Source organism: Nelumbo lutea, chromosome 5 (assembly GCF_056320005.1).
Source record: "Nelumbo lutea isolate HS-2025 chromosome 5, American lotus-T2T, whole genome shotgun sequence".
Taxonomy (NCBI): domain Eukaryota; kingdom Viridiplantae; phylum Streptophyta; class Magnoliopsida; order Proteales; family Nelumbonaceae; genus Nelumbo; species Nelumbo lutea.
In genome coordinates, this window is record NC_142688.1 from 103,956 (window position 1) to 131,601 (window position 27,646).

At 37.3% G+C, this 27,646-nt stretch overlaps 1 protein-coding gene across 2 annotated transcripts in view; it reads left to right on the top strand.

Annotated features, from left to right (window-relative positions):
- Positions 1 to 24,645, top strand: part of HD1 (histone deacetylase 1) — a 41,092-nt gene extending 16,447 nt beyond the window's left edge. For both annotated transcript variants that reach the window (XM_088944132.1, XM_088944133.1), the window contains exons 5-8: positions 11,357 to 11,427; positions 11,507 to 11,564; positions 24,088 to 24,156; positions 24,242 to 24,645. In XM_088944132.1, coding sequence (XP_088800258.1) covers positions 11,357 to 11,427; positions 11,507 to 11,564; positions 24,088 to 24,156; positions 24,242 to 24,355 — 312 coding nt within the window. In that variant the 3' untranslated portion in view covers positions 24,356 to 24,645. The remainder of the gene's footprint in view (positions 1 to 11,356; positions 11,428 to 11,506; positions 11,565 to 24,087; positions 24,157 to 24,241) is intronic.
- Positions 24,646 to 27,646: the final 3,001 nt, after the last annotated feature.

Below are 27,646 nucleotides of genomic sequence, written 5' to 3' on the forward strand. Positions count from 1 at the left end.
AACTAGTACTTGGAGCAATTTGATGTAAAGAATGCTTTTCTTCACGGTAATTTAGAGGATGAGATATACATGGATATTCCTCCGGGCTTCAAAGGAAATCTAAAAGGAAATAAAGTTTGCAGGTTGAAGAAAACACTATATGGTTGTAAGCAATCACCTAGGGCGTGGTTTGGAAGATTTACTAAAGTTATGCTTGCCATCGGATACAAACAAAGTCAGGGAGATCATACACTCTTTATAAAGCATTCGGATGCAGGGGGAGTCATGGCTCTTCTGGTATATGTCGATGACATAATTGTGACAGGACATGATGAAAAGGAGAAGGAAGCCTTGAGAAGATGCCTAGTCAGAGAATTCGAAATAAAAGAACTTGGGAGATTGAAGTGTTTTCTAGGGATTGAAGTAGCTCATTCCAGAGAAGGCATCTTTATCTCACAACAGAAATATGTAACAAATCTTTTAAGAGAGACAGGAAAGTTAGCATGCAAACCATCCTCCACACCGATTGAGCCAAATCACAAATTGGGAGAAGCAAATGAAGATCCAGCCGTGAATAGGGAAATGTACCAAAGATTAGTAGGAAAACTTATATATCTTGCCCACACAAGGCCAGACATAGCATATGCCGTGAGCGTGGCTAGCCAGTTTATGCACAACTCGAAAGAGGTTCACCTATAGACGGTCTATAGGATATTACATTACCTAAAGGCTAATCCCGACAAAGGAATCTTGTTTAAAAGAAATACTGGATTAACCCTAGAGGCAAACACCGATGCAGATTATGCAGGCTCTCCCATGGATAGGCGGTCCACTACAGGTTACTGTACGTTCCTTGGAGGAAATCTTGTGACATAGAGGAGTAAGAAGCAGAATGTGGTAGCTAGATCAAGTGCGGAGGCAGAATTCAGGGCAATGGCTCAGGGAGTTTGTGAATTACTATGGCTCAAGATAATTTTGGAAGACCTAAAGATCAGATGGGAAGGTCCAATGAGATTATTCTGTGACAACAAGTCGGCTATTAACATTGCTCACAGTCCCGTCCAACATGACAAGACAAAGCACATTGAGATAGATAGGCATTTCATAAAGGAAAAGCTGGATAGCGGATTAATTTGCACTCCATACGTCTCAACGAATGGTCAACTGGCAGATGTGCTGACAGAAGGGCTTTGTAGTGTGGCATTCCAAGGACTTATCTCCAAGCTGGGAATGAAAAATGCATATTCACCAGCTTGAGGGGGAGTGTTGGAAAGTAGAAGATTGACTCTCTGATTGATTCTCCATAATTTTAGGTCCATCAGTTTAGGAAACTTAATATCCTAGAATCATGGGATATCCTAGAATCATGGGATATTAATTGGAGAATCCCACTGATATAGAAATTAGTTTTTTAGGAAAAGTTAGTTTCCTATTTTATCATCCTGTAAATTAGCTCTGTAATTCTATATAAAGTTGTGTATATGCTCCTTCCAAGACAATACAATCAATTCATTTTTCTCTCAAAATTTCACACTATCGGAAAAAAAGCAAACTGGCCCGATATGATCGGTTTCCAAAGTTTTAGGGTCGGCTTCGGTTCATCAATATGTATAACCCGAATGGTGGGTTCAGTTTCGGTTTTTAAGTTTGGAAATAAAAAACAACTGACCTGAACTGACTATGTGTTTTATATATCTATATAGATAGATAGATAGATAGATAGAGTTGTCTAGTATTAGTAGACAAAAACTATATAAATAGAGTTTCTGTTCTAACAAGTAATATCTAGCCTAGCTCGCCAAAAGTTTTAACGTCTGTTGTCTCTGTCTGTCTGTCTTTTTCATTAAAAGTTGTTTTTCACTCCTTTTGAGGCTAGATATCTTCTAGCCTAATATTTGATGGATTGTAATGCTATTTGACCAATTAGAGCAGAAGTTCTAGCTGTCCTACAGGGTCTAAAGCTGACCAAGAGGAATAATTATACCAACATTATTGTCGAAGGGGACTATAAAGTGGTGGTGGTGGGTTGGCTTAGGAAATCAGAGAGGTGCCCTTGGCAGCACAGGCACATTCTTGAGATCTCTGAATTCAAAAGAAACAGAGTTATAGCTGTTCAATGGGTTTACAGATCTGCAAATGGGTTGGCAGATGGCTTGGCCAGACAAGGGGTAGAAAGAGAAAATCTATTCTGGGGAGATGTGACTCTTTTCTGACATGTAATTATCGCTATTTATGGGGTTTGACTTGTAACTGCTGCTTGGGGGGTGGTTCTTTCTGTTTCTTTTTATTAGTTCTTGGTCATCCAATCTCTGGGATGACTGCTATCTTGTACTATTTTCAGCTTCTTTAATGAATCTTTTTTGTTATTCATAAAAAGGATGCTATTTTAGTAAGTCTGAATTGTCCTGACTTTTTTTCTAACCTTCTGCAGTCATACTTTTTTTTTTTTTGTAAAATCTGCAAATATGATCATATCACTTGTATTGGGGCTATTATTTCTAAGAGAATCCAGAAGTGTTAATTGGTCATACAGGCTCTTTTTTTTTTCAGGTCAAGCAGACTTTTTAACTATCAACAGTTGCTTGGGTTTAAACCGACCAAACTGAGAAACCAACTAGGCGACTACTCATTTTTTTGATTGATTATTGACTAGTCATTTTTTCAGGTTGGTTTTCATGCAAAGTCAGTCGATTTCAGTTGGTAGAAACCTCAGCCTGAGTGGTTTGGTTCAGTTGAGAGAATTATGTTCAGCTGAACCCAACTGACCCATGTACAACCCTAGTGTGGGCAAGATGGTGGTTAATCAGGGTAAGGAAAATTGGGATGGCAGATTGTAATTTCATCTAAGGAAGAAGTGGGGGATTGGAATAAGCTTGGAATTGCAGACATTTCAAGTTGAAGGGGCTGGACCGATAATAATCACTCCCTATTACAAGTGCAAAGCTCTATTATATTTGATTGACACACCCTTGGAGTTCACAACTGAAACAATTCACACTCATGTTGGTCAGGTATTCACCCCTAAATGGTGCATGCTTTCAAGCACCAACGAAATTCATTCAAAAATGGTGTGACTATAAGGGTGCTTGACTTGTTTCATCTTTGGAAGATAGATATGTTTCAGTCTATTGCCTCTTTAAGTGGGGGGCTTTTGGAGTGAATTTTTCTTAGCGATCTCCACTAGGTAGCTATCTCCAAATGTCCCCACTTGGAGGGAATTTTTTTTAGTGGTGTGAAACCAGAATGCATCCCTAGAAAGGTTGAGATGTTTTTCACATGCGATTTCTGTAATTATGTGGTTGGCAACCTCCATTGAAGCTTTTCTATGGAGTGAAGGTTGTAGGAAGGAAGATGAAGTGGTTCACATGGATGCATTATGTGGTCAGGATTGGTTGTTTCAAATGAAGAGGGTTTCAATATGCAAAGAGTAGAACTAGGTTTGGGGAAGGAGAGTGAAGCGCACCAAATTACAATTATTGGTAATCATGGAAGAAATATTCAATTGGTGCCAGATAAGTCGTATGCACAAGTGTTGGTGAATGAATTTCTTGTTGAGTGTCCTAATACAATAATGATGGCATGGTGCTCAAGGAAAATGAATAGGTTTCTTGTGAGGATCTAGGTCAAGGTTGGTTTGGTAAATCAATTGACCAAGGCCCAAAATGTGATAATATGTGTTCACATGTGTGGAAAAGAATTTAGGTCTGGTTGCTTGATGAAATTTGGTTGAAACCTTTTTTTGGGCCAAGTGAATTTAAGTGATGTGAAGCTTAAATGATTGTGTGCCTAGCTTTGGGCCTAGGGTTTTGCAATTGAAAGTTGGGTTGGTCGCTCATAAAAAGGTTGGGTGCGTCAAAGTCTTTGGAAAATTTAAGTGGTCACGCGACTTTTGGGTTGGAGAGGATGGTGGATGATTTTAACCATCCATCATTGTCCTCAATGCGAACTAATAACCTTGGTTGTATTAGTGTGGTTCAAAAGGAGAAATAGAATGAGGGTTAAGTTTGGCATGTGACCAAATACATGGAGAGTATGATGGAAAGGCAAAGAAGAAGGTCGAAGGTCCTATAGAAAAAGATGTTATGGAATTGATGGTGGAGTTATAATTTGGTATTAGCGTAGTACAAATGAAGTGAGCAAGAATCTGGAGTAGATAGAGCTATGGAGAGGTGAAGGGACGAAGACTTCCAGGTGGAAGTCCGAATTGAGTATTGAAGCGAAAAGATTGCTATTTGAAAATGGAAGGGCCAAAGGTAGGAACCTGCTAAAAATCAAAGAATATAGGAAGGCGATGGTACTCTTGCTTGAGGAAGCAGTGTTGTGGCTGAAGGGGTTTATTGGTGGAGTACTCCAATATATTAGAATAGTAGGTTGGAGAAATTTCCTAGAGTTGGAAAGAAAGAGATGTGAAGTGGAGTTGAGGCGGAATGGGAAAGGATAATTGGGCTGTGTCGCCCGCGGCCTAACACGAATTTGAGCCGGCCCGGCCTGATGGTTCACGGGCCGTGTCACAACACAACACGATTGTATGGGTCTTGCTGGGCCTGGGGTTGTAGGTCTGCGGGTTGGGTCGTGTCAGCACGACAATGCCGGTCGTATCGCCCGTGGCCCACGGGCTAGCACGGCCTTGCCCATTTTGCAGGCTTGCAACGGGTCGAGCGTGGCTTGCTTGAAGAACTAGCGGTTGGAGACCCCCCTCCCCCCAATGACTAGTTTCAACTTTTGGGTTTTTTTTTTTACAGAAATATCCCCAACAACTATAAACAACTATATGAGAGGGGTGTTTATGTATTTTGGCTTTGGAGGGAGATAAAATGAGAATAATGCCCCCCAACAACTATATTACAGCTAGTTTAGGGGGGTATTTAGTCAACAACTAAAAAATGACTAGTTTTTTAGGGTATTTTGGGGAATTAAATTGTTTTCAATTCTTATAAATAGCCTTATTCTCCACCATTCTCATCACACCAATTTTCATACTCTCTTATACTCTCTAAAATCTCAATCTCTCATACATCATACTCACATATACTATCATACTCTCTCTACTCTCCAATTCTCAACTTGATTCAAGTTTCAACAAAAAGAAGCCTTGCTTGGGCATCTTAAGTTAGCAATTTGGGAGACTTGGAGGCTTCAACCATCAAGTTGAGATTCCAAACTGACAATTTAATTAATTTTTATTTTTTATAATTAAGAAAAATGGCCGGTTCATCTTGCTCTCGACACCAATTCCCCAACGTGGTCAATGTCGATGTTCATTTACAATATGATATTGTTAACGCCGATATGGATGTTGTTGATATTGCCAACGTTCCCACCCCTAGTACTGCTACTAGAGTAGGGGAAAGAAAAAGAACACTAGGTTGATTAGCCCGGTTTAGACAATATTTAAAATAGAAGAGGTTGAGGGGAAGGGAAAGAGGGCCGTTTGTCAAAAATGTAGGAGCGACTTTAGCTACAGTAGTAGTGGTGGTACTGGCCACTTGGGCCGACATTTGAGACACCATATGATGAAAGAAGAAGAAGGGAAATAAACATCACAAGGACAAATAGGAAGTGAGATTTTTGGTACTTTTAAATATTCTCAAGAAAAATGAGGCAAGAGTTGGCAAAATATATTGTGCATGCTGAACATCCATTTTTATTAGTTGAAGATACTATACTTGAAAAGTTTTTACGTAGATTTGTAAATCCACAATTTAAAAATGTTTCTAGAAATACTATTAGAACAAATGCGTTAATTTTTTTTATTCATATAAACAAAATTTAATTTATACATTATCAAATCTTAATTATAAACTTGCAATTACTTCTAATATTTAGACATCTAGATTTAATATAAGTTATATTTTGTTTTACCAAACATTTTATTGACGAAAAATGGTTTTTACATAAAAGAATTTTAAGTTTTACTAGGCTTGAATGGCTACATATTGGCCCAATTATTGCTGCAAGTATTTTAAATACTTTACATATTTATGGAATTAAAAATAAACCTTTTTCTATTAGTTTTGATAATGCTAGTAATAATGATTCAACAATAAATATTTTAAAATTTCAATTAAAACCATGTTTAAATGGTAAATTATTTCATATTAGATGTGCATTCACATCTAAAATTTATGTATTCAAAATGCTTTAAATATTTTATATCATCATATTTCTAAAAGTAGAAATTGTATAATATATATTAAAAGTTATGAAGCAAGAAAACAAGAATTTAAATATTTATGTCAAAGTTATGGTTTTAAAATATAAATATTTTGTATTAGATGTTCAACATAGATGGAATTTTACCTATTCTATGTTAGAAAGATGTATTGCTCACAAAAAAATTCTTACTGATTTTTATAATGCAAAAATGCCACACGATATTATACTTGAGGAAGATTGGGAAATGACAATTTGTATAAAAGCCTTTTTACAAATTTTTTATGATGCAACTAATGAATTTTTGGGTGTTTATTACTCAACTAGTTGTCTTTTAATTAATCAATTATTTATGATTAGTGAATGTTTTGCAAAATATAGGAAAATCCACAATTTGTTTTTATAAATTTATAAAAATACAATATATATGCTGAAATACAAGTATTTTTGCAAAATATGTGTTATTTATTTATTTATAAATATATTATTTATATTGTATTTTTATAAATTTGTTATATTATTTATTTTTTATAAAAACATGTATATATATGCTGAAAATAATGAAAAAATACTTGTATTTTTTGTTTTTTATTTATTTAAATTGGTATATTTTAATTTTTAAAGAAAACAATTTGTACCGGATCAGATCCGAAGATCCGACTTATAAGATTCAAATTCAGATCGAGGCCTATAAGATCCGATCCAATCTTCGGATTGGATCAGATCCCCCATGGACAATGGTAGGTCGGATTCGGATATACCTTGATTCGAATCCGGTCTGATCCGTTTGCATCCCTAGTTAGGTGGCTCCCACTCTACAAAATTCGAATCCAATCTGGCATGCCCTGTTTTGTAGAGTGGGAGTCACCTAACTAGGGATGCAAACGAATCAGATCGGATTCGAATCAAGGTATATCCGAATCCAACCAACCATTGTCCATGGGGCATCTGATCCAATCCGAAGATTGGATCGGATCTTATAGGCCTCGATCTGAATTTGAATCCTGTAAGTAAGTCGGGCGCCTAGGCGCATAGGCGAGGCGCATTTTAGGGTATGCGCCTCACCTTGGTCCTAGGCGTAGCCCTGTCAAAAGGCACACACCTGGTGCACCTGGTACGCCTTGCGCCTCAGCCCAGGCATGCACCTTTTGAAAGTTGGACGCTTTTTTGCTCTGAGAACCCCCTATTTGCTAATGTTGTTCATTCATTCATCCTAATAAAATATTTTCTTAAAAAGCAATTAAAATTATAAATTCATTATTAAAATTATAAATTCATTATTTTTTGTGTGAGAACTAAGAATTTGACACCTAACATGGACTTGTTTGGGCTTGCCTCAAGGGCCGTGGCACAAAGGCGACTGTAGAATCAGGATATGCAATTGAGTGAAAAAAGAGATCAGAGGTTTTACATGCTTGAAAAATGTTTTATATGTTTGATTTTATTTTTAAATTCTCATTTGAATATGCTTTACATCTTATGTTTATGTATTTTAATTTTAGATAATAGGTTTTTTAAAACATTTATTTTAAAATTTAAGTTATATTTTTATTAATGTTATGTTTAATATTTTTTATTTTTTGAAATTTTTGACATTTTTTCAAAATTTCTGACATTTCTTGGATTATATATATAGTTGTTTATTTATTTTTTCGCCTTGCTTCAAAAAGGCGCACACCTCGCCTTATGCCTTGTGCCTCAGGCGCAAATTGACCTTTGCCTTTTTTGCGCCTTGCGCTTTTAAAACATTGGTCAAGAGAGAGATGAAGGAAGAAAAGAGGGGGTAAGGAGAAATAAAAGGATCCTGGAAATTCTAGAGAGGTTGGATGAAATTGAAGAGAGTAGTTTTGAAGGAAGGGGAAAATGTGGTTAATATGGAAAAAGCTGAAGGAGAAGGAGGAAGAGGTGGGGAAACAAGTTAGGAAGGAGGGAACATGGAACTTGACAAAAGAGAGCTGAATAGCGAGGATTCTATGGCAGCTTTTGTGGGGAAACTAGGGTGCAAATTGAAAGATCCAAATGATCTCAAAGTGTTCTTACAAAAAAGAAGAAGTTAAGATAAAAAAGAGAAGTTGAGTGAGGCCGAATGACTGATAAGGATGTGGAAAGAGATAAAAAGTTTTTGTATTAAAGGGGAAAGGAGGAAATGGAATAAGTAAGGGCATTAAAAGTCGGGGGTGGAAAAATAGAGTTATCTTTTGGGAGGACCTTTGGTTGGGTGGGTCCCCCCTTTAAGGTGCAATACCTTCTTTTTACACTCTTCAGTTACAAATTTGAGCCTATTTCATCCTTTAGGACCTTTTCCTAGGTTGGTTTAAATTGGGATTTTGGGTTTAGAAGGGGCCTAAGAGACAATGAGTGTAATTCCCTTGTTCAACTACTAGCCAAACTGGAGTTAGTCTTCTTAGTTCAAAATATGGAGGATGCTGTGCTTCATCTTTAATCCTCTCTTACATTCCAATAATTTGGGTGAGAATTTTCTACTGAAATTTGTTGCATGTGACCAAACCAAACCAATGTTCAGTCAATACATCTATGATTAGTGCAAATAAATAAGGACCAAGTGCGAAGTCTTCTCTGTAAACTTTTGTATGAATGGTATCATGAAAAGATGACTTCCATGGTCGTTCTCTTTGGCATCAACCTAAATTGATTTTCTGGTATACTTATTTCATTTCATAATCTTTTCTTAATTATTCTTTACCAAAATTTCATTATGTGGCTTGTCACTTTAATCCCATGATAATTATTATACCTTTGTATATCATCTTTGTTTTTAAATATAGGCACTACAATGCTCATTCTTCATTCATCTAATGTTTTTGTTGCTTTTATTATCCCTACTACCATAAAAAGTGGGAATAGCTCCCCAAGACTTTGGGACTTTTTTTTGAATGAAATGTCCCTCTTTTTTAATTTGGTCTTTGTCTATATGAGGGTAGAAATTGTAATTTGAGTACTACTTTTCAGTTCATTCTGTCCCCTCTTATCCCATGTTGAAGTTATTAACCCCCATTCTCTCATTGAATCCTATATTTAAGTTACTTTTGTTTCTCATCATTAAGTTCTACTAATTAAATCCATGAACAATAATTTAGTAGTATAAAAACAAACATATTTTAACTCAATCTGGAAACAAAACTGTTTTTTTATTTCCAAGTGGCGAGCAAGTAGTTCAACCGTTTGGGTTGAATAAATCAGCCATAATTAAATGCCAAAAAAATTAAAAATAGATAAAAATATAATAACAAAGAAATTTTGTAGAAAACTTTGGATGCATCTCTAACATTATATATTTATCATATTAAATAAAAAATAAATATGCTAAATAGGAAGTATTTGTATTAACGATGCAAATGGAATACAAAATGAAAATTGACCCAAAAGTTAAAACATTTTCTTGTTTGAGTGGTGGGTCAGTGGTTCAATTATTCATGCTAAATGGGTAACTCATGATGCCATACAACCATAGTTAAATAATAAAATTTGAAAAATTGAAAAAATACAAAGAATTGTAGAAAAATATGAAAATAAAAAAGTTTACATAGTCTAATATTATATAATAATCATAATAAGAAATAAGTGTGATAAACGAAGCAAAAATCAAAACTAATTTGAAAATGAAACTATTTTTCTGTCTTGGTGGTGGGTCAATGGTCCAACTTTCTAAATCAAATGGATCGACCCAAAAGCGAAATGGTTTTTCCATCTAGGTTGTAGGCTAGCAGTTCAACTGTCTAGGTGAAATAGGTTAACCCATGATGTATGATAATAAAATTTATTTTTATTAATGACGAAAATGGAACATAAGAAAATTAGGAAGAATAGAGGTTTAATGTCTAACTCGTGACCAAAATAACCAGCCAAATGGTTCAAAGGTTCAATTAGCTAGGTCACCATGTTGTTGACTAAGTCAATGGTTTGTACAAGAATGTAGTTTGGTGGTAAGTGGGCACAATATCTTGGTTGGGCGATGGTTAACTTGTCTAACCGGCTTATTTGACCACAAGCGGAAAACACTAATGAAAAACCAATGTTCAAAAAATTGATTGGAACCATATTCCCTCTCAGTTAAACAAGTCATCTTGTGATGTCATAAATTAAATGGAAAAATAAAATATAAAAATATTATAAAATTTGATAATGTCTTTAATATTATATATTCATCGCATTAAACAAAGTTGTCTAAAGATGAATAATTGTCATTAATGTTGGAAATGGCTAAATAGTAAATAAAAAAAAAGAATAATTGTTATCAATTAGATCAAAGATTCAACCAATAAGATTATCTGGTTATTGACCAAGTCAATGGTTCTTTGCAACAAAGTGGTTTGAGTTGAATTATACTAAAAAATTTGTTTCAGTAACACGCCTATCAGTCTGACTGTCTAGTTCAACTGCACATTAAAACATTGACATAAGCTACAAACAAGTAGATTTGACGCTAGGTCTTTAGGTTGAAAGGCAATAAATCTACTAGTTCCCCATGCTTCAATTACTTATCTTTGTTACATGGGTCTTGATAGCAACACTAAAGTTATTATTATGATTTGAGATTGCCACATGCAGCGCACATGCACATTTATTAGTCTTGTTAAATAGTCTAGTTAGCCATAATAAGCCTACCTCTCCCATACTAACTTTTTTGGTATAATTTGTTAAAGCATACCACTTTTTTATATTTCTGAAGTGTTAATGCTATTTTGTATGTCTATTTGTATTGTGCCTCTAGTCCAAAAAGCATACCACTTTAGCCATAATAAGCCTACCTCTCCCATACTAATTCTTTTAGTATAATTTGTTAAACATACCACTTTTTTATATTTCTGAAGTGTTAATGCTATTTAGTAGTGCTATTTGTATGCCTATTTGAATAGTGCGTCGAGTCCAAAGAATTAGCATTTGTAGCATAATTAGATTAACAGATCAGAAGGATTTTCCCTGCTGGTTTTTAAGTACCATAATTAGAATAGATGATAAGTTCCCTATAAAATGAAAGCATTTGGCGCATTATTTGCTCTTGTCACTTTACCTCGTGTGTCTGCAATCCCTTGGATTGACTTGGTTCTTATGAAATCAAATGTTATACAAGTATAAAACTAGATTGCTCATTGTTAAGATTACCACTGCTGCTCTTAGGAAAAGTCAAGTGATATGATCTGTAAAAGATAGATTTGGTCAACCACTCTAGTTTTTGAGACTGATGAAAATTTTGAATGTTTAGGCAGATGAAGATCAAGATGATGGAGATGAGCGATGGGATCCTGATTCTGACATGGAAGTTGATGATGAGCGGTGGCTTCTTCTTTCTTTCATTTCCATGTTTTCTTTTCTCATTTTAATTGGAGGCTGCTAATATACTGTTTGTCTACAGAAAGCCTTTGTCAAATCGAGTGAGGAAAGACATCATTGAACCTGAACTGAAAGACATGGTATATTCTATTTTGCATTCTTTTAGCACAACATATATGCTCAGATTAGCTTGTCACTATTCTATTTAAAAAAAAATTACGTCATAAAATTTTCTGTTAGATTGTAGTTAAAAGCACTGTTCCTACCACAAGCATTTTATTATGATAACCTGCACGGGTATGCTTTGGGAGTTACAGGAAAATGAATCCATGCTATCAAATCATAATCTTATACATGTAGGTCAAATTGTCATTTATAATTTCTCAATTTTCTCTGTTGATAAAGATGTAGAGGTAGCAAGAATTGCTAGGCTGACAAAAGCCAGCAAACCTCAACTCATAGTTTTCAAGGCGCCAAGGCAAGGCTAGGCGACCATGGGGCGCCCAGGTGCCTAGGTGCCTAGGCGGGCGCCTAGCCCTCACCTAGGTGATGGAATTTAAAACTAAGGTTTCTGATGGATTTCTACCCTTTTGAACTAGTTTTTTTTGGATTTATGTATTCTACACTTGCTTTTGTGCTTGGAACTTGAAAGAACTGAAGGGGCAGAGCCCCTATTTTAGATCAACAAGGAACAAATATTGAAATAAAAGAAGAAAAGAAGGGATGGAGCCCCTGTTTCAGAAATCAATGATGAGAACAAACAAAAGCTGAAAAAATGGAAGAAATTAAGAAAAAAAGAAGGGGGCGGAGCCCCTGTTTTAGACCCAGAAAAGCTGGTGAAAAAATATTAAAATAAAAGAAGATAATGAAGAATAAAAGAAGGGGCGGAGCCCCTGTTCCGCCACTGTTTCAGACACCAATAATGAGAAAAAAAAAGCTGAAAACATGCAGGAAATTTAAGAACAAAAGAAGGGGGCGGAGCCCCTGTTTTAGTCCAATAAAATGATTTAAAAAACTTGGAGAAAAGATACAAAAAGGAAGAGGAGAAAATGAGGCGTAACCACTGTTTTAAACCAGGAAACTGGGGCTGTTCACGGGTCGGGTTCGGTCGGTTTACTGAGATTTTTTCAACCGACCCGACCTGGTCGGGTTACCTGAAATTGAAACCGAAACCGAAACCGACCTTGTGTTAAGCAAAATTGACCTGGTCAGTTTGAGTCGGTTTGGGTCGGTTTCAGCTCTAAGTTCAACCACAGTAATAAATTGGTAGATTGGAGAAAGAAGACTGAAATTTGATGTAAAAAAGGACACCTAATTCTATTAGAGAAAGAAGACTGAAATTGGTAGGGGGTGGACCAAGTTAGAGTAGAAGTTATCAAGAAAATAGAAAGTCAAACTGTATTAGAGAAAGAAGACTGAAATTTGTATATTTCAAGAAACCTTCTAATCTAAGTAAAAAAGGACACCTAATTATAATTGTAATTGGTTGCCTATTTGGTGTAAAAGACCATAAAAACTAGGATCCTTTGATTCTTTTCTTTAAACTTTTCCAAAAAAATTCCTTGTCTAGTTGTCTTACAATACTTGCCATTAATGTCATTCTTAACTAGAAGACTAGAAATTAAGTTAGGTTGTAACTAGGATAGAGACAAATTAGTTAAGTAGGAACTAAGTAGGTTGTAAATACTAACTAGGAACTAACTACTAAGTCGGTTCGGTTTGGGTCGGTTTCGATTTTCATATGTGAAAACCGAAAACGACCCGAACGATCGGTTTATGATTTTTTACAACCCGAAACCGACCGGTGCTGAAGAAAACCCAGCCGATTCGGTTTGGGTCGGTCCGAGTTGGTCGGTTTGGGTCTTCTTATGAATAGTCCTACAGGAAACAAATAACAAAACGAAGAAGAAGAAGAAGAAGAAGAAGAAGAAGAAGACTGTGTGAGAATGATGGAGGCTGTTGTTCTCTCATCTTCCTCAGTTCGATACTTCGATTCTATTGTCAATGTGAAACCCTCGAAGATTAACTTTGTTTTTACTTTCCTCAATACAAAAGCATGATAACATGCAATAGGTTCTATTATAATAACTAAAACAAACAGTAAAATATTATATATTTTTTATTTTTTATTTAATAAATATTTATATAAGCATGCGCCTAACATAGTTGGTGTTTGGGCGAGGCGTTCTTTGAAAAGCACCTACTCGCCTAGGCGTCGCCTTGACAACTATGCCTCAACTATAAAATAAATAAACTTATTTTTTTTCAAACCCCAAAATTTACTCCCAGTGGAGGGGGCCACAGTAAATTTTATTAATAAAATCAATGAAAGGCCTAGGAGGGGGCATAAAAACCTTACCCCTCAAAAAAAGCTATACAATAGGCATTTGGCTCATAAATATACAAGGCTGTCCGAGTGCATTCATAAGAAAAAAGCCTAATGAATATGAAGATAAGGAACTGTCCAAAAAGCCTAATGCGATTCTTAACGTGTGAAGGGCAATCAATGAGAGACAAGAAGCTGGAATCATGCCGAAGTTGACAAGCCATTTTTGCTAGAGAATCTACCACCTGATTTACTTCCCTATAGATATGATGAATGGTAAAGTAAACAGGAACTGTCCGAATTGCCTCTATGAAGTACCAATCGACCGAGAGGGGGGGATGGGATGTCACTTATGCTGTCAACCAAAATGGATCAGCACTCTGCCACTATATTTGTGGTTTCTCCATGGTATTTAGAGAAACAAAGTCGAACACCGTTTTGGGAGTCACCTACCTCCCTGAGTAGGACCAAATACAAGTCTTGTTCACTCCTTCCCTAGCCAATGAATCTACTAGAGAGTTCGAAGATCTTTGGACCTATCTGGATGAGGTGTTCAATCAGATTGCCAATGATATCAATCTCTAATAGCATACAGCCAAGATATGGAAAAAAAATTTGCCTCATCCATCCTATGGCCACTTGGGTGTCACTTTCAATCTCTAGATTGGTATAACCAACAGAATGAGCCAATCTTACCCCTTGAAGAAGTGATAATAGTTCAGCCTGGACTCTTGTTCCATCAATTGAACCTGAATAAATTACCAAAATTCTTCCTGATTTCTGAAAGCCCTCCAATTCCTGAATGATGAGGATGCACCAGGCTGCAATCATCAAATAACATCCAATGGCATAGGGAACCAGAACTTATGTCAACAATGATCAGGTTGAGAGTCATTCATAAAAAAAAAAAAAAGATCAGGTTGAGAGCTAAAGAGCCAAGTCGAGAAAGGTATGAGGGTGATGGAGAACTTCAACCAGGTGACTAGAAGGAGAACAGAACTTAAGCTGGAGAAGAAATGCTTTCTACTCAAGGACTCAAAGATTAGAGGAAGAGAAATCTGAAAATCAGGGAAGATAGAAGGGTAATGGTTATACTGGACATATTCATAAAAAAAATGGTTATACTGGACATGGAGGTGTTAAAATGGTTCAAAGGTTTTATGGACGATTTAATCTTTTTGGTGAAGAAGCAAGGGTGGAGGAACAAGCTGGTCAGAGAAGGAAAGAGATTCTTGGTAGATAACAGAAGAAACAATAATGGCTGGTTCATTACCTTAACAGAAGTCTGATAGGCCCCCAATTAACCTTATCGTATGCTAGGAAAAGGGAAAGGGCAGCAATTAGTTAAGGGGGGAAATAATTGAACACATGGGGCTTGCCAGCTGGGCATTTATAGAGGAAGTCAGAAGGGAATAAGAAGAGTCTTGGGGCATTTATAGCTATGTCAGTTATGCTGTCAGAAGAATATAAGAAGGGTCTTTGGGGGATGGGGCAGGGCATGCTTTTGTTGAGTGAAGAATACTGTGAGTGATCGGGAGAGCCGGCAGTCTCTCGAAGAACCGACCTACTGTTAATGTTTTCCTTTGAATGAATATCAATTTCTCTTTATCTGAGTTGTGGAGTTCTTGCCTTGTGTCTGAGAATTATGTGTGAACTTTTCGGGACATAACAAAGTCTTTGGCGAGTTTAAGAAAAAAATGAGTTTTTTTACCGGAAGGCAGAGGAAAACAGGGTTGGCTGATGTTGGCTGCAGCATTAGAAGATCTTGTTTTAAAGTATGGGGAGCATTTGAGAACTGAAAACACCATTAATTTGGGAGAAGAGGAACAGTTAGGCATCGGAGTGGAGAAGGTAGATAATAAACGAGAAAAAACAGTGGTAAACGCAATACAAGAAGAATCAATGATACTATCTTCTGCAACTTTTCCAAAAGTAGTGTGGAAAGGGAATAAGACAGATTGGTTCAAGAGAAAGGTAGTTATTGGCAAAGAATGAAGTTGAGAATTCGAGAGAAGTTCTGGAAGTGGTAATGGAGAGACTGCAATCAAAGGAGGTGTTTCTAATCCCGTGTGATGAACAGAAGGCAATCCTAGATATGGGGGAGATTCAAATGGAAATAAGCTTCAGATTGGTAACAATAGAAAACTGGTCGTCCTCTTGTAATGGGAAGACTTTACTAGAAAGTAGCCTTGTTATTAACCTTCTTGGTCTGCCATTCAACCTCTGGAAGGAACATATTTTCCACAAGATTGCAATAGTATGTGGTGGTTTGCTAGAGGCGTACTGCTTGCAAGACATGTGACCAGCCAAGATTAAGATTGTGGGAGTGCGACCAGAAGAAAGTTCCTTGTACATGGAGATTTTTGTTGATGATTGCTGGAGAACAATCTGTTTGACGTTGGAGGCTGAAGAGATACTTTCATTTCCAGGGGCGAAGGTAGAGGACAATGCTGATGTGGACAGTTGGCTGCTATGTGGAAGAAGTTGGGTGGATCGCCCAAAAGGTCAAAAAGATGTTTAAGTTTTGGAAACTGAAAAGACAGGAGAAAATTTAAGAACAGGTCTCTTTCCTTAGAGGGTTAAATTTTTTATATATTTTTTTGAATTTAATCCAACCGCCCATAAGGCTTCTTACATGGAGATTTTGAAATCAAAACCAAATCAAGGTGGGTCATTTGGAGCCGGGCTGAGGGAAGAGAATGGGGTTAGCCCAAGAACTGAGTTTGTTTGTTCGTCCAGGGTGGGTCACGCCAGTTTTTAATGAACTATGTGCTAGAGTTTGTTTGTTCGTCCCCTTCGACTCCTCTAAGCCAACCTTAGTCTCTTGTAGGAGTGGTTTCCCTTCCTCCCCTCTTTGGTGGCAAATGGTTCCAAGTTTCTAGGGAAGAATCTATATTGGAAAAACTGTTAGGTGGGAAACTCAATGACCCCTGATAAACCTATCCTCGTTACCATTGAGAACAACATGAAGACTTTAAGGATGAGACCGACTAGGAGGAACTTAGGGAAATCAAAGAAGAGAAAGTTCATCAACCATCAAGCGTCGAAATTATTGATTCAACAAGAGGCTACAAGTTTGTGGACTTTGACCAGCTTGGAATAGAACTGTTATTTAGACTTTGGAGAAGACTCTGATACTGAAGTTTTGGAGCTAAAGGAAGTGGGCATTGGAGAATCTATTGCAGACTTTGGGGGGTTGTTGGAGGAACCTTAAAGTGGGGAATGTAGGAATAAATCAAGTACAAGCACAGGGTGTCCATAATTGGAGTTTAGATCTTCACTATGAGCCAAACTTAGGTGTACCTAAGGAACAGGTTGTTGCTGAAAAGGAACCTAACCCTTCAAAGCCAGCCTATGGGAAGGATAGTGTTCATTTGGTTCATGGAGTCTCTTCCCACCTTTTTCCTTCTCATGTTCTCCCCTGTTATGTTACTTTTATACTTTTGTCACCCCTAATTTTTGTGCTAACTCTCCTATTGTCATTGTAGTTCTAGTCATTGGCACCACACCTGTTGCGGAAAGTGACCCTAGTGTATTATAAAAGGAAAGAGGAGGTGGAGGAATGACATTGGAGGAGAAGGAGATTATGGACTTGGTGCTAGGAAATTTAGCAATTTTAGTTGAATTGGAGGAGCAAAATGAGAAAAGGGTGGAGGAGCAGGGGTTCAATTCAGAATCAGTAGAGAGAGAAGGGGAAGTTGGTCCAAATCAAGAAAAAGAGGGAGGAAACAGTGGTCCGTCAAAACAAAGAGAAGAAGATTGAGTGAAGTGGAAAAATTAGCCTGTGGAGTGTCTTAGACAAAAAGCAACCAAATCTGCACAACAAGGAGTTGTGCAGTGCTCGATCAAAAGTTGTACATCTTCTAAATTGTTTACTCTGCGTGCATAGATGCAAAAAGAGCTCTAGAATTACAAAAAAAAGCTATAAGATCTATTCCTGAAAGGCTCTAGAGTTGGCCTTTAGAGAGAGAGAGAGAGAGAGAGAGAGAGAGAGAGAGGTATGATGTGATCAAGCTGCTTTATTGGGAAGTTTCCTTTGGGAAATTAAACACCTTGGATAACCTACAAAAGAAAAGACCCTACCTCTGTATCTCCCCAAATTGGCGTTTCCTTTGCAAAGCAAATGGAGAGAGCTTTTACCACCTGCTAATTTCCTGCCCTTCTGTCGTGAAACTTTGGGAAAAGATCTTTGGTTCTTTTGGGTGCAGGTGGAGGAGGCCTTTGCAAATCGGGGGGCTTTTCGACCCTACAACTTTTAAGTGGCCTAAGAAAAGAGTGAGAGTCTTATGGAGGTGTGTTAGGGATGCTTTAGTTTGGACAGTTTGGGGGGAAAGAACTTAACAGAATTTTTAATGATAAAGGGACAAGGATTTTGTATGGGAGTGTCTGCTGTTTGGGGCTATTAACTGGGCTAAAGCTATGGATCTTTTTTCACTTTTCTCCTTTGATGATGTATGGAGAAATTGGGAACTAGTTGCTAAAGGCTCTTCGGTTAAGGACAAACCTGTTATAGCCTGGAAGCCTCTGGAAGAAAGTTTCATAAAACTAAACTTTGATGGAAGCAGCCTTGGTAATCTTGGCCCCTCTGGGATTAGGGGAGTATTCAGGGATGCAGAGGGCAGATTGTGGCCTTATTCTCTCGTCCAATTGGAGTGGGGATGCGGTTAGTGCAGAGGTCCAAGCTGTTTTACAGGGGTCTCAAATTGCTAAAGAGATAAACCTTAGAAATCTACTCCAAAGTGGTAATAGGGTGGCTGAAAGAACCGGAGACAGCGACTTGGCCTTTCATGGGGGCGTTGACAAGATTCAAATGGCTAAGTTCTAATATGACAGCTGGAGTTCAGTGGGAGAGAAGATCAGAAAATGGGCTGGCAGATCTACTAGCTAAGCAAGGGGTGAATAAGGGTCAATTATTCTGGGCTACACTGTAATTTATATTGTTTTTGAGGCTGCATCTCGCGCCTCTTGGGAAAACTAAATGCTGTATCAGTTGTAAATCCATCTTAAAAAAAATTAATGAAATGATTTATTATTCATAAAAAAAAACCTATTACTAAGTTGTTTATGTGTTCCTACCCGTGAGTACATCCTGCCACAGAATCCTTTACATAAAATTTCCTCTGAAGCATACATATTTTCAAACAGTTTTTTGTTTCTTTTCGCCCATATTGTCCAAACCACTAAATCTGGTCCTATTCCCCAAATAACCTTGCCTTCTTTAGAGAGGCTCTTCAAGTGCCAACTCTGAAGCACTGCTATCAGATTTTTTGGGAAACAGAACTGAGCTTCAAACAGACCCAAAAACTTTGTCCAAAGGAAACGAGCAACTCTGCAGTGGATCAGTAGATGATCTAAATCTTTAGAAGCTTCCCCACACATTATGCACTTGCTAGGCAGCGCACTCATCCCTCTCTTATCCAAAATCTCCGCCGTCAAACACTTGCCTGACACTGCACCCATTATAAAAAAAGCAGCTTTTGGAGGGGCTTCCATATTCCACACTACAACTTCTGGGAAATCCACCATCTCTGCCTCCGTGAGTTTATTATAGGAAGATCTCACTGAAAATTCCTTCTTTATCCCACTTCCAAATTCTCTTATCCCTACCTATGGAGCCAGGAGCTATGCCAGATAGTTGCTGCATCAACTCCATCCACTGTCCACCCTCCCAGTCATTTAAATTCCTTTTAAACACCGGACACCAAACTGCTGTATCTCCTACCTGAGAGAAAGCCTCAGCAACCATGCAGTCTTTGTTTTAAGCAATCTCATAGAGGTTCGGGTAGCTCTGGTTAAGAGAATGATCTCCACACGAAGTATCAGTCCAGAATTTGATTCTTGCACCATCTCCCACTGTATCTGATTCCTTTTCTGAATAGAGGAGATAAGTAATCTAGGGGTTTTAAAAAGTTTTTTAATGAAGATTTTTTGTTGGAACGTAAGGGGATTAGGGAGTGCAAAAAAGAAGAGAATTATCAAGAATGTATTAAGAAAGGAGAGACTAGATGTTGTAATGCTACAAGAAACAAAGCTCTTAGAAATGGACATAACATGGATAAGGAGTATTTGGAGTAGTAAAGGGTTATGGTGGTCATTCACCTATTCTTGGGGTGCATCGATGGAATACATATGTTTTGGAAGAATGAGGAGGTGGAGTGCCAAGAAGAATTGATTGGACAATTTTCAGTCTCAATTAAAGCTTAAAAGAGTGAATGATGGGAGGGAATGGGTCTTATGAATGTGTATGGTCTTAATTCATATAGAGGGACCTTTTTAGGGAGGAACTAGCTACAATTAAGAGTTTGAGGGAGGGACCTTGGTGTTTGGGTGGAGATTTCAATTTTATAAAATACACAAGTGAAACAAATAACCAAAACCAGACTATTACAACAAGTATGAGGAAGTTCAATACCTTGGTGGAATCCCTAGAGCTGAAAGAACCTCCCTTGTTACAAGCTTCCTTTACTTGGTCTAATTTCTAGGAGAACCAAGTGTGCTCCAAGTTGGATAGATTCCTTTTCTCTATTGATTGGGTGGAGTAATGGGGAAATCTAGTCCTTAAAGGGTAACCTTTGACAATTGCTCTTTGTTTCTAGACAAGGAGACCTTTCTTGGGGGCTCCACACCTTTTAGATTTGAAAACACGTGGCTGGAAATTCCAAATCTCATTGAAGAAAAAAGGAATGGTGGATGGAAGGTGGAATCAATGTATGGAGGAGTGAGATTCATGAAGAAACTGAAGAGATTAAAATCAAGAAGCTTTTGTAGAAGGGAGACAAATAGTGGACCAAATCCTAGTGGCAAATGAGTGTGTGGTAGAAAAGAAGCAAGGAGGGAAAGGTCTAATTTGCAAATTAGTTTGGAGAAGGCCTATGACATGGTGGATTGGTCCTTCCTTCTGGGTCTATTGGAAAAAATTGGCTTGGGAGAGAGATGGAGATAATGGATCAAAGATTGTATTAGTTCAACACATTTCTCGATTTTGATAAATGGAGTGGCTAAGGATTTCTTCCTAGCTAAAAGAGGTCTAAGGCAAGGAGATCACATCTCCCCTTTGTTGTTTACAATTATTGTTGAGGTTTTGAGCAAATTGATCATTAAAGCTGATCTAGACAATCTGATTAGAAGTTGGAGAATTGGTAGAAATGGGGTTGTTGTGACTCACTTGCAATTTGTAGACGACATGTTCATTTTTTGTGAGGATTGTGATGAATCATGTGCCAGTAATTTAAAATAATTAGTCGATGGATTCCAAAGGATCTCAAAGTTGAAAGTGAATTGGGGAAAGAGTTGTATGAGGGGGTTAACATGGCATGCTTTTGGGGGTAACCTGAGAACAGAGACTTTTGGAAACCAGTTCTAGAAAGATATGCTAAAAGTTTAACAATGTGGAAGAGGAGCTACATTACATACCTATTTGCCTTTGGAATTTTGGTGAAAATAGCCAGGCAATTAGAGAAAATAATGAGAGATTTTTTGTGGGAACTGGGAGATGAAAAGAAAGATAACGTGGTAAAATGGGAATAGGTGTTTAAGTCTAAGGAACAAGGTGGACTAGGGAATCTGGTTAAGGGGAATACAAATCCTCTAGAAGGAATAGGTTGTGGAATAGGGTCATTGGAAGCATTCATGGTATGCTGGAAAATGGTTGGGATGTAAAAGTGGCACCTCATGCTTCATCAAAACTCCCTTTAGAATACAATAGTTGAGGTTATACCAACTTTTCTCAATTTCATTCGGTTTGATGCGGGATGTGGGGATAGAATCTTATTTTGGGAAGATCTTTGGGTTGAGGACTTGCCCCTTAAATTGCAATTTCTGGTACTCTACTCTGTCAAACTACCTGGTTGAACTTGTTTCTAGGTTTGGTATGCCTTCAAAACATGGTTTGAATTGGGAATTTGGGTTCAGAAGGGGTTTGAGCGACAATGAGTGATTTCCTTGTTATCCTATTGTCAAAATTGGAAAAGGTTTTTTGGATCATAAATCTTCTCATCAAAGATTTTGGTCTCCCTCCTCTGATGACCTTTTCTCTTGTCCTCCTTTTTCAACCTTCTTGTTCTTTTGGAGCCTTTGGGGGTGAACTTCCTGGTGAAAGAAACTTGGTGCGAACCTATCCCTCCTAAGGTACAAGCTTTGTGCTAGGAAATGTTCCTTAGAAAGATAACACACTTGTGACTTGCTATAGAACAGAAAGCCTAATAAATGCCTCCCTCCTCACATGTGTATCCTTTGTAAAGCTAGTGGTGAGACCCTTCCTCATTTATTAATCTCTTGTTCTCTTCTGGCTTGCATTTGGAAATAATTTTGCTCTCTTTGGTTGTAGATGGATCCCCCCATAGGATGTGGTTAGTTTGTTCAACCCCAGCTTCTTGAGGCAACAGAAAAAAAGAGGAAGAGTCTTGTGGGGGGTAATAAGAGCAGCAGTGGTGTGGACTGTTTGGGAAGAAAGAAATCAAAAGATCTTTAATGAGAAGAGTAAGTCAATGGGGTATATGATTGGAGCCATAGCAGTTAGGACTGCATATTGGGTAAAAACATCGGATCTCATTCAAAATGTCTCAACTAATGACATAATAAGGAAATGGACTGAAGTGGAACTAACGTCTCAACTAATGACATAATAAGAATGGAATGAAAGCATCTAGAGGTAAATAAGCTTAAGCTGAACTTGATGGCTGCTCTTTGGGCAATCTGAGGAGGGCAGGTATAGGGGGAGTATTTAGAGACCACCAACGAGTGGTAGTGGCTTTGTTTCAGGACCATTTGGCATTGGAAATGCGGCTCAGGCTGAAATAATGGCTTTCTTACAAGGAATGAGACTAGAAGTATAGCTAGGAGTTAGGGAGTTAGAAGCTGAAGGAGACTCACAATTAGTCATTTCATGGACCAAGCAAATCAACTCAGTACCTTGGAAATATAGATTTGCCTTCAGGGAAATTGATCTTCTGGCAAAGAGGATTATTTCTAAATTCAGCTGGGTAAGAAGAACTACAAATGGGATGGTGGATGTTCTAGCAAAACAAGGAGCTGATAGACCTCTTTTATTTTGGTAAAAGTTGTAATATGTTGTAATATGGGCTGGTGAATTACTACAACAATTGTACTAAACTTCCGATTTAAATAAGCAATAAACTTCGCTGATAAAAAAACAGTGATCTGGTTGAGGAAGAAGCTACCATACTCCTACCCCTAATGGTGTATAAAGGGCAGCAAAGTGCACGGGGCTCCCACCAATGCAGGGTCTGGGGACACAGCCTTACCCCAGCACATACAGAGAGGTTGTTTCCAACACCTAATGGTGTCATCTATATTAACATTTGGACATCTTCTAGTAGGGCTGTCAACACTACCTAATAATTGGAATCTGAGTTTGAAATTCGATTTGATCAAACCAGATTATTGATCTGAAAATTCTGATTCTTTTGTAATTGGATCAAACCCGGATCCACCCCAATCTGATTCAAATTCAATAATATAAAATTAACATATATTTATAAATAGATTTGGTTTAAATGCATTGAAGACTCATACGTTGAAATCTCATGGAAGTTATTTTTAATTAATATTCTTTATAATATGTAATAACCATTTTCTAATTTATGTTATTAATAAAATATAATATTTTATTCATATGTTAGTTTAATTTTGTAATGGTATATAATATCTGAATCTAATCCAAGTCTAGGAAGATCTGTACATAAGAAAAAGTACATCTATGTACGAGGTGCAACTTGAGTGCTATGTTATGTCTTCAAAGTTCCAATAACCCCTTGCGTTTTAGTTGAAGTTCTTGCTTGGAAATATCCATTCTGAACCTGGCTCAACCAACCTGAGCTTTGCAGGGGTTGGACTTAGTACTTGTGCTTGGTATACTAATCCTGACCCCAGCTAAGATTAAGGTCTTCAAGTGACCCCAGCCTGGACCTAGTGTGCCCAACCTTAACTGAAACCCATCTTTTGATGTCTGTTACTTGCATGGGGTTGTCTTATGATCGGTTTCTTGAGCCTTGCCTCTAAGCACTGTGCAATTTCCACTATAGAAGCTTATTTTCCCTTACGATAAAAAACAAAACCTAATTTTCGTAGTCTATGAGAAGGAGATTTCACATGTAGAAGACAGAAGGGGGTGGGTGGGTGGGTGGCTGTAAACTTATTTTGTTATGAGATCCAGATTTCTTGTGTGAAGATCGGGAAGAAAGTCAAGAAAATAATTTCAAAAGCTTAGAAGAGGATATATAGATAGCCTTGGACCCTGCAAAAGTAACTTTTAAATCACATGATACTTTTTGCCATGGCAGTTTTCTAGTTCTGACAATAACTCCGTGCATGCTCAGGACGATCAGAAAGTAGTTGCAGAACATGACAAAGGTGTAGATGCAACAGCTGAGGTCTCATGTTCAAAGGTGAATCCTGAAACACAACTACCTTCACTGATAGAGTCTTTCAGCTTTTGCAGCTTCTTACGGTTTTTCTTTTGGCCATTGTCAGGCTCCAGATGCAGCTTCTATGTCGATAGATGAACCAATCAGTGTGAAAGCCGAACAAGAAAGCTTGAATAAGTCATCTGATCATCCAGTTCAGATGCACTCGACCATACCTTGAGCAAACATCGACTTCCACCAACACCAATGCCAACTGTATGGTTATCTGTATATCTTAGTGGCTGCATATTTTTTGCATAACCTTCATTGTTTCGTTTGTGTATTTATATTTTTGCATGGGTGAGCTAGGAACTCAAAATATGAATCCCTAAACCTGGTTCTTCTAGTTTGTTTCAGACAAGTACGTAGGTGTTCTGTAACAAGAAACCATGTTTTGAAACTACTGAGACGCACAGAACGATGAGACATGTTAATTTATTAATGAAAATATCATAGAAATGCACAATTAAATGTCTCATTAATCGATACTCCAACTTTGTTGGGTGTTGTGATCCTTTAGTCTTAATGCCTGTTGAGGCTTTTTTGAGCATTTTGTTATATTTTGTTTTCGGTGCCTGACAAGGATACATTCTCAAGTCTGGAACTGGATTGTTGTAGTTTTGTTTGAACTCTCTGCATTTGAAAACTCTGATTGTTTTAGATTTTTCTGTTGAGATGTCTTCTAATTTTGGATGCATTATGTATATACAATGTGTTATTGATGTGTTTTTAAGAGTAAGTTGATTCCCTGTTTTGTTCATGCATATCTTAATTATTCTATCTAATCCTAACATTTTCGAGGCGTATCCCAATGTCTCTTCGAAGATATCTCAACAGAAGGATACTAAGGAGGCTTCTGATACTAAGGAGGTAAACTAAGGAGGCTTCTATTAGATCTAGTTTTTGAACATTGGCTTCTCATAAAGTCTAATGTGAGGACACAGAGGAATACTAAGGAGGCTGAAGGACCAGAGGATTTTCCATATGTGAAATCGTTCTAAGGCCCAAAGTTGCCCACTCAAAAATACTTCACACGGTTATAATCAACCTTGCTTTTTGGCGGTTTGGCCAAGTTCAACTGAAACTTTCAATGGTCAAGGTGGATTATCATGTGGCAGTACTATGACAAATTACAGAGAAAATCTGTTATACACCATAGCAAAGGTTTTTTTTTTATTATTTTCTTTTTTATTTCAGAAAAAAGAACCATTTAGAAAAGAGTGCTACTGCTGGGCAGTTAAGAAATGTCAAAAAATGATAAACAATTGACAACTAATCAACCCCCCGGTGGGGTGGGGGGGGGGGTCTAATTGGTATTCAACAACCTCGACTATCATGCAAAAAGGGCATTATACATCGAGTCCGGATCTCCTGCCCACAAGAACTCTGCTCACATTAATCACAGCCATATTATGCAGAGGATGAGATATTCTCAATTCATGGGGGATAGTGTAATGTGGGTAGGCATGGGCAGAGTTCTCGTGGGCAGGAGATCCAGAGTCTTGTACAATCATACATGAACATTTGATAACTAATCAACTAGTAGCCAATCGGCTGGTCCGGTATTCAACAAAATTCACCCGTGGGTGGGGTGGGGGGTCTAATTAGTCAAAGTTCTTTGAGTATGATATTTTTCCAACATTAGATATTTCCTCTAAAAAATGGTTTGACTATGATGCCGGAGAAATCTGATACTGGAAAAATTATAATCTGTTGTAATATGTGCTGGTGAATTACTTTAAGTATAACAATTGTATTAAGCACCTGATTTAAATAAGCGATAAACTTCTAGTGATCTGGTTGAGGAAAAAGCTACCACACTCTAACCCCTAATGGTGTATGAAGGGCAGCCAAGGGCATGAGGCTCCCACCAATGCAGGGTCTGGGGACACAAACTTATCCCTGAACATACAGAGAGGTTTCCCACACCTAGTGGTGTCATCTTATATTTACATTTGAACATTTTTTTTATAGGGATGTCAACAATGCCAAATCATTGCAATCTGAGTTTAAAATTCAATTTGATCAAACCTGATTTTGATCTGAAAAATTCTGATTCTTTTGTAATTGTATTGAACCTGGATCCACCCCATTTTGATTCAAATCCGATAATATAAAATTAGCATATATTTATTGATAGATTTGGTTTAAATTCATTGCAGAGAACAAAATAAAACTACATGGGCCTGGGCCAGCTATCTAGGCTTGCCTGTATTAATAAAGAAAATTACATTTTTAATTAATTTTTTAATCAAAACTACTGAAAAATGTATAAAAACTACCTATATTTTAATATATTAGTCCAAACCATCAAAACAGCCTATAAAAATTATTAAAAGGTTTGGATGAAAATATATAATGGGTAAATCTATGATGCGGAAAAGATATGATATGAAAAAGTTTTGATCAATCAAAACTCACCCATGAACTTTAATAAAAAACCCTTTATTTGCTACCACCTCTATGATTCCACTTTATTGGTCAGTTGTTTTTTAGATATCATAGTCGCTCCCATATTAAATACAATTCATTGACCTATGCATCAAAAACTATTAATAGTAGTTATGACTGCCGCCATAATCCTCAATGGCATCACGCATTCACGCCATTTCATGGTGTCATGCCCATGACTACAAATACCATACAACACCCTGTATTGGACATAACTGCCACCATAATCCTCAATTGGATCATACCATTCCATTGGTGGCACGTACCCATGACTTCAATCACGTACAACACATCTTTGTATTTGATATACCATATCATTACTCTATACCAATACACTACCAATGGGGAAAGAAACCCTGAAAGAACTCCATTGCCTTCTTTTATTTTATGCTTTTTTTATTTTATTTTATATACCATCATTTAATTATATTCCATCACAAATATTCAAAACATCATGGACATGACAAAATGCAAACATATTCTATATAATCTCAATAATTAGGGTTACAAACTAATAAATCTTTAAAATGGCTTTTTAACCTAGGTGACCGGATCATGAGTATCAACCGATTAATTAGTAATGCAGTCAAATAGCCCCCAACTGACTAATTGGCCAACTAGTTGACCAGTGGATGCTTCGATAACACTGATCTGTACTGGATGTTCTAAAACTCATTTTTATGTTTGATTTCCATACTCAATTTAGTTCACTGTATAACAGATCTACTACAAACAAAACATGAACAGGCTATAGAACCCAACCAAAGAGTAAAGCACATCAGTTGCTGATCTGATAACCATATGGACACTGACGTGTTTACTCCTGATTGGGTGATGTAGCCCATTGTACACGTTTGTAGCAGATCCGGAGCCATATAAGCATATATTTAGGAACAGAACATACTGAATAATGTGCATTAATAGACCAGCATTTAGATCTCATGACTTTGAGAACATTCCACTCCATATTCCATGATCAATAGGAAAATCAAACAGGAATGCAAAATCTAATGAAGCCTGA